The sequence below is a fragment of the Taudactylus pleione genome, unplaced genomic scaffold (genome assembly GCF_031769625.1).
Source record: "Taudactylus pleione unplaced genomic scaffold, aTauple2 ptg000054l, whole genome shotgun sequence".
Classification (NCBI taxonomy): domain Eukaryota; kingdom Metazoa; phylum Chordata; class Amphibia; order Anura; family Myobatrachidae; genus Taudactylus; species Taudactylus pleione.
This window is the reverse complement of record NW_028284456.1, coordinates 924083-932094: the sequence shown is the minus strand read 5'-3', so window position 1 is coordinate 932094 and position 8012 is coordinate 924083. Positions and strand designations below refer to the sequence as shown.

Genomic DNA, 8012 nt, shown 5'->3' with positions numbered 1-8012 from the left:
GAAAAGTGATAAGGTGCCAGCCAATCAGCTGCTGTCATTTTTCAAACACAGCCTGTGAGATGGCAGTTAGGAGCTGATTGACTAGCACCTTATCACTTTTCACTCTGTCCCCTAACACTGCTTAGTAAATAGACCCCAAGTGCCCAATTACATTGGGAGTGATAAATGAAACTAGTGCATTTATTAATGCTCAAATATCAGCAAATAGCACCAGTCCAGGGGTTTCACTAAATTCACTGCCTGTTCATTGGAGCTTCCGCAAAATTGCAGAGTATAGAGAGTAGGAATGTTGTAAGCAAGACTAAAGATGGCCATACACTGCATAATAATCGTACAAACCAGCCAACTAAATTACTTGTTTGAAAGGTTATTATTCAGCGTATGGTACTGAACAATGGCCGTTCACAGCCTGAAAACATCTGAAAAACGGTCTGGATAATTTACTTTTTAACCCAGTCCGATCCTACGGAAAGTAATTCAGACAAATTCAAGTTGTGAACGGAGAGTGTCTACATACATTGTGTGGTGGTGCTCCAAATATTGGGCAGTCAGCTCCTCCCCTGTTCCTGAAGGCTGGTCTGCTGCATGAACTGCTGACTGCTATTGTGTGACTACATGCCCCAGCATGCACTGGTAGCAAGTGAATGGAAGCATATACACTTGTCCTGTTAATCTCTGCTATGTAGTTCCACAATAATAAAATAACAAACCACAAACATTTTAAAATAAAGTTTAATCAACTAAAACACTCACAGACACCTATCATTCACCTCTTTATATTACAAATTGGACGACAAAGGAAGAATAAATAGCAGAATTTGTCATTGGATTACAAGCATTGTAGCAACAAAAAAAAGCCACCCTTTCCAGAGACTACAAGCCCTAAGAACTCCATTTAAGAACAAGACATAACCCCTTTATCACTCGCTAAAGGGGTCATGTGCTCCATTCCGTTTATGGCAACAGCAGTATGCTTAGCCTACCTCTGTTTGTCACTGTACCACTTACACCATCTAAGACCCAGACCCAGCAAAATCTTTTCCACCTTCAACCTTCCAGGCTGTACTAAGTCCCTGGTTGGTGCCAGTGGCTGGGTCATGCATTAACCTCCCACTGACCACAAATGTGTGCCACCCACCTACCCACCAATGTGTGCCACCCTTTTATAAATGCGTGACCCAGCCACCACACGCTGGAATGAGGCAGACGGTGGCTGGATCATGCATTAACCTCCCCCTGACCACCAATGTGTGCCACTCACTGGCCACCAATGTCACGGGCCACCTAATAAATAACTTAAAAATCATAAAACACTCAAAATAAAATAAAATGGCAAAAACAAATTTAGTTCAACAACACAATATAAAACATTACAACAACATCAATACAAATATTACATTTGTTTTTGTTCTTGTGATACATTTGTTAATGACGTTTTAATATACCACCATAAACAAATGTATGTCAACAACATAAACAAATACATTGCAACAACAAAAATAAAACATATTACAATACTTTTAAAAACACATTACATTCCTGTAGAAAATAACATATTACAATACAATAAAAATACATTAAAATCCTGAAAAAAACATATTACAATACTTTTAAAAACACATTACATTCCTGTAGAAAATAACATATTACAATACAATAAAAATACATTTAAATCCTGAAAAAAACATATTACAATACTTATAAAAACACATGACATTCCTGTAAAAAAAAAAAATACAAATAAAAACATATTAAAAACCTGAAATTTTTCTTTTTTTAAATCTTGAAACCTGTACAAATTAACATAAAAAATGTACAACACAATTTACATTTGTAGCATAATAAAATGTCCTTATTATTTTTTCTTCCTAGCAATGTCTATGGATAGTGAACGCAAGTTTGTGACAGGATTCCTCGAGATCCTCAAAGGAGTGTCTATGGTGGATATTCTGTAGACAATACCACAACAAGTCTCAGAAATTGGCAGCTTTGGGGGTGTTGTTGGACTACACCAAAAAGTTAATTGCGGATGCTGACCTGAAAACAGTACGCTACAAAATCCAGAACCTGCGTACCATCTACATAAAGGAAAAGAGAAAAGTGGACGATTCAAAAAGCTCTGGTGCAGGCACCGATGATGTGTACCAGCCAACACTGTGGTACTATCACCTGATAAGCTTCATCAGAGAACAGGAGCCACAACGCCAGTCAGTTGTCCTGATGGCCAACCGAGAGGGAGGAGGCGGCAGAAGTGAGTGAACCATCTGAGGAAATGTTGGTAAGTAGAGACACAATTCATAAACCACAACCTTTTATTGTTTTTGTAGCTCAATCCAAATTGCTCACTATAGTAATTTAACTCACAGACAGTCCTCCTGCCATGGCACCGCACCTGGTCCATTGAAATAGGCCATATACTCCTCCCTCACTTCTTTTGCACGTGTTGTCGATGTTGTAAGAATTGGTGGTGCAGACACTGATGTAAACTGGGCAGTCGCCTCTGGAGGTCCTACATCTTCTGGTCTAGCTGGGGCTGGTCCTCGTTGCGTAGTTTTCCTTCGCAGAAGATTATGCAGCACACAACAAGCCATCATGACCCAGTCTATCTTCTCCACACGTAGGTTTATGGTGGTGTGGAAAATGCGGAACCGGTTGTTGAGTATTCCAAACGCATTTTCCACAATGCGCCGTGCCTGGGATAGATGATAGTTGTAGATCCTCTTCTCTCTGGTCAGGCCCCTCTGTTCAAATGGCTTCATCACATGTTCATGTAATGCAAAAGCCTTGTCTGTGACGAAAACATAATTTAGGCCGTGCTTTGTCTCGTCCAGTGACGGCAAGTGGAGGGTTTTGTTGGTGAGTCTCTGGTAGAAAGCAGTCTGTTTGAAAGACCCACCATCTGAATCATGGCCATTCTTGCCAACATCAACAAATAAAAATTTGTAGTTGGCATTCACCACTGTCATGAGAACAATGCTGAAGAAGCCTTTGTAGTTGTAGTAATATGATCCGGTGCTGGCAGGTGGGTTGATGCGGATGTGTTTTCCATCAATTGCTCCTCTGCAGTTGGGGAAATTCCAACGTTGTTCAAATTCAGACTGATGGAAGCCGGGGCCACAATCTGTACTCGTGCCATGTGTGTATTGGTCAGTTCAATCTGGTGTCTGATGGTGGTGTACAACATACAGCAGGCTACCTATTGGGATTGATAACATTTGGAGATAGGTTTTTTTTCTTTTTCTTAATGTTGCCTGTACTATCACCAAATTTTATCACTCCCAATAGGTGCTGGCTGTATGCTATACGGTGGTGATGATACTTATTGGACAAGGTCACTACACACATGATGCAAGTACAGATTGCTGGAAGCCGGGGCCACAATCTGTACTTGTGCCATGTGTGTATTGGCCAGTTCAATCTGGTGTCTGATGGTGGTGTACAACATACAGCTGCCTACCTATTGGGATTAATAAAATTTGGTGATAATGCTGTTTTGTACAATTTATATAGATGTTTATTTTATATATTAAAAATTGCTAAAAAATGTTTTATTGCCTACAGTTCAGTGCACAGTCTGGTTTATGCAGCCTTATTAGCTGTCTTATAATAAACAGTTTAAATAAAAACCACACAAAAATTGTTATTGACTACTGTGCAGTGTTATTGCCACAGTGGCTGTCAGTCTTTACAATGAGTTTTAAAAAAAAAAAACCTTCCAAAAAAATTTAATTGACTACTATGTAGTCTTGTTGCCACACAAATGTTAATGACTGCTATGCAGCACAGTCTTGTTAATGCTGCCTTATTGACTGTCACAGTTATTATAAAGAGTTACATTTAAAAAAAAACAAAGAAAAAAAATAAACTTTTTTTCTTTGACAAGAAACAAATGTGTTGTGTAGTTTTTTTTTTCTTTACCTTGCAATACTGGTACTGCAGCACTTTAACGATTGCCTTGCAGGTCTCCGGGATGATGACGTCCAAGGACTGAGGTGAGATGAGTGTCCCAAACTTCAGGTCTTCAAATGACCTTCCTGTAGCTAGGTACCTCAGGGTAGCCACCAGCCTCTCCTCAGCAGGGATTGCCCTCCGCCACCTTGTGTCTTGCCTCCGGATGTGGGGGGTCACCAGATGCAACAACTCCTGGAAGGTGGTGTCATCCATGCGCAGGTAGTTGTGGCAGTCGTCTGATTTGTTCTCCTTAATCTCCATCAGCGGGGACATATGAGAGCGAGTATCCCTTTGCTGCAGCCACTCCTTGGTCCGGCATGTTTTTCTCCTCCTTCGCTGGACTCTCTCCTGGATCACCTTGACCCCAGCTTGGACGACCAACACTCTATACTGATAGGGATCCATCAGCACAGAATTCAGGAACAGGATAGAATGCAGGTAGCACACACTTGCAGGTAGAAGACACTTTGTAAAAGGCAAGCCAAATACAAAGCAGAGCACAGTAGCAATGAACAGGGTTCAGCAGGTATACACCTAGCCTCACTAGTAGCAGAGCAGAATGTGCACAGGGTTAAAATGGTGGTTGATTTTTATAACCTCTGGCTAGCCCCTCCCATTGTTATTATTATTTAAATTTCCCACCAATCGTGAAGAGCCTCATGTATTGTTTTGGTAACCTCACGATTTATCCTGCACGATCTCACGATGCGTACAATCCGATAGATCGTGAAATTGTGAATCAAATCGGCAGCTTTATTGACCAAATCGTGACCATGACTGCCGGGGAGCTCCCGGGGAGAGTTCAGGGGAAATCGTGTAATAGCAGCCTAAGGGGTGAGCGTTGATGAGCGGTGTGTGTGTCGTACCTACTTCCTTCTGTACTTGTAATTGGTCCCGAACTTCTGTCAGCTTTTGGACCACGCTCCTTCCTGGAATCCCTTAGTCGGTGTGCAGAGAGACATGGACCCCCCCAGAGAACCCCCCAGCAAAGTCACTACTCGTTTGGACAGTGACTATGAATTTTATTTAACTGGAACACTGTGTCACGGTACTTTGGTGAATAAAAGGTCAGTTATGCAAATCAACATACAGTATTGGAATTACTGTTGGTTATAACTGCATTTCAGAGTAAAACAGAATTCACAAATGCAAATACAATCTCTGGATCACATTAGATGCATTACATATTCAGATAGCCCTTCAAGACAGTACTCTTAGCTAACTGTGAAACAGATATAGCAGTCCTCCCTGTTAGTATTGGTAGCAGACAACCCAGTTCTCAAAGTATGTGGTAGCAATTATTGCTATCTTCCCTGTAGCATTAGGATAGCAAGTTATGCAAATCTCCTTGTAGAATTAGGATAGCAGTTATGGCAATCTCTCTGTAGAATTAGTGCAGCAGGTTATACAGATCTCCTTGTAGCATTAGAGTAGTGAGTAGGAGTTCAGTTTTCACTTCCTTACAGTGGGTAGGCTGAATACTGCAGCTAGCTTATACTGGCTGCCTAGTTACTGAAAGTCCTTTCCCTTAGGTGCAGGGTTGGCTGGATCACTACTCAGTGAGGAACAAACTAGTGGGCTGACAACTGGGGATGAACACTGAGGGCTCTTGACCTGTCCATTTGTTCTATCTCTGTTTTATCTGGCCACCCCCTTTAGCTGGTCTCCCCTGTGGCTTACCCGGAGGATCAGCTGTCTTGGATGTCTGCGTCTCCTGGTTAAAACTGGTGTCCTGGCCCCTGCCGTCAGTCCCAGACCCGTGGCAGTATCACAGGCGTGGCTCCTGCCCATCGTATGTTTGTTCGCTGCCCGCTCCCCTTATCTGAGTGACTGACACCTGCAGCGTGACTCTCACTCAGCAGCCCCTTCAGCCTCCGCTCTTCGCTGATTCTTGCAGCTCAAACTGAATCCTGACAAGCTCCGTGCCTGCTCCTGTCAGCCCAGCTCTCCTCATAGCTCTGTTTTTCCTCCTAACAGGCTCCACCTCCTCAGTTCACAGGTCAGGCTGCTCTTTTCTCTCAGGACTCTTCCTGCTCCTCACTCACTCTGTTTCAGTCCCCTGGGTCCTAAAGCCCTCCTGCTACCCACTGATGTCACAATGTGAGGGGGAATGATTAACCCCCTCAATGCCAGTGTTCTTTCACAAAAACAAGACCTTCCATTAGGGCCAGATAGTCTGTATTGGGGCATCACAATCGCACATGATGTCGGATCATGAGAACATCGCTATGTCTGTGGGCACCTTAACAGTTAATGTTTTCCATATCTCCTAGCTGGTGCAGAGGTGCATTCATAACTAACTCTGTAACATTTTAAAAGATCCACAGGTGACCTGGAAAGCATGAACTGTTTGGGGTTCTGAGGACCGCGTTTGAGAATCACTGACCTATAGGACTACTAATGCAGCCAAATTTCCTACCAGGATACAAGAAGAATTTAACATTAGATTAAACAAACATCATAAAAAAGAGTTTATATTAAAATGATGAATGAGCCGATTCTTATTTTTATTCAATAAAACTTTATTTTAAAATATGTCTGCTTTATTTTCTTTTCATTGTTTATTTTAGGGATGAGCGGGTTCGGATTTCTGAAATCCGAACCCCCCCGAGCCCCCCCGATCCGAGTCGTATCCGAGTCAGGCTCGACTTTTCCCGCCTGACTCGGATCTGAAATCGAGGCAAAACGTTATCTTCCCGCCTTCCAGATCTCGCAGGTTTTGGATTCTATAAAGGTCCACGCGTCGGCGCCATTTCTCACTCCGGCTGTGGACAGTGAAGAGGGAGGGTGGGAGCTAGGACTGGCTGGGCTGTGTTGTGCTGCTGTTGTCCATAGGGGCTGTGACCACTCAGTCCATAGGGGCTGACTGGGCTGTGTTGTGCAGCTGTCATAGGGGCTGGCTGGGCTGTGTTGTGCAGTCAGTTGCAGTCATAGGGGCTGTGTCCACTCCAAAGTCTATAGGGGCTGGCTGGACTGTGTTGTGCAGTGTCCCATAAAGGCTGTAGTCCTAGAGGGGTGCTGTAGTGTTGTCCAGGGGGTGATCTGTGCATCAGGGGTGCTCCCCCAAAGTGCACTCCAAAAAAAACTATTATTTTTTTTTCTGTGTTTGCGAATTGTGTGCGCAGTAGCCGCACGTGCATCAGCAAAGTAATGCCAACCGTGCGCCTGTGTCATAAGTAAAGGGCTGGCTGGCTTGACCGTTAAAGGGTGCTGTAACCCTCAAAGTGCGCTTCACAAAAAATAAAAAAATCTTTTTTTTTCTCTTTGTGAATTGTGTGGGCTGTAGCCGCACCTGCATCCTCAAAGCAGCAGCGACAAGCGTGCGTCTGTCTGTTAAAGGGTGGTGTAACCCTCAAAGTGCGCTCCACAAAAAATAAAAAATTCTTCTTTTTTGTTCTATCTTTGTGAATTCTGTGGGCTGTAGCCGCACCTGCATCCTCAAAGCAGCAGCGACAAGCATGCGTCTGTCTGTTTAAAGGGTGGTGTAACCCTCAAAGTGCGCTCCACAAAAAATAAAAAAATTCTTCTTTTTTTTCTGCTTTTGTGAATTCTGTGGGCTGTAGCCGCACCTGCATCCTCAAAGCAGCAGCGACAAGCGTGCGTCTGTCTGTTAAAGGGTGGTGTAACCCCCAAAGTGTGCTCCAACCAAAATAACATAATCTTTTTTTCTGTGTTTGTGTGTGAAATGTATGCGCAGTAGCCATACCTGCATCCTCAGAGCAGCAGCGACAAGCGTGCGTCTGTCTGTTAAAGGGTGGTGTAACCCTCAAAGTGCGTTCCACAAAAAATAAAAAATTATTTTTTTTCTGTCTTTGTGAATTGTGTGGGCTGTAGCCACATCTGCATCCTCAAAGCAGCAGCAACAAGCATGCGTCTGTCTGTTAAAGGGTGGTGTATCCCCCAAAGTGCGCTCCAACCAAAATAAAATAATCTTTTTTTCTGTGTTTGTGTGTGAAATGTAAGCACATTAGCCACACATGCATCCTCAAAGCAGCAGCGACAAGCGTGCATCTGTCTGTTAAAGGGTGGTGTGACCCTCAAAGTGCGCTCCACACAAAATA

The 8012-nt window shown here is 43.3% G+C and overlaps 1 protein-coding gene across 1 annotated transcript; it reads right to left on the bottom strand.

Moving 5' to 3' along the window:
* Positions 1-2360: 2360 nt before the first annotated feature.
* Positions 2361-2966, bottom strand: LOC148535198 (uncharacterized). The gene has a single exon (XM_088464405.1). The coding sequence runs from the start codon at positions 2964-2966 to the stop codon at positions 2361-2363; it is 606 nt and encodes a 201-aa protein (XP_088320531.1).
* Positions 2967-8012: the final 5046 nt, after the last annotated feature.

Bases quoted from the DNA above. Each gene is read 5' to 3' on its own strand.
- LOC148535198 (XM_088464405.1), bottom strand. From the start codon at position 2,966: ATGACAGTGGTGAATGCCAACTACAAATTTTTATTTGTTGATGTTGGC.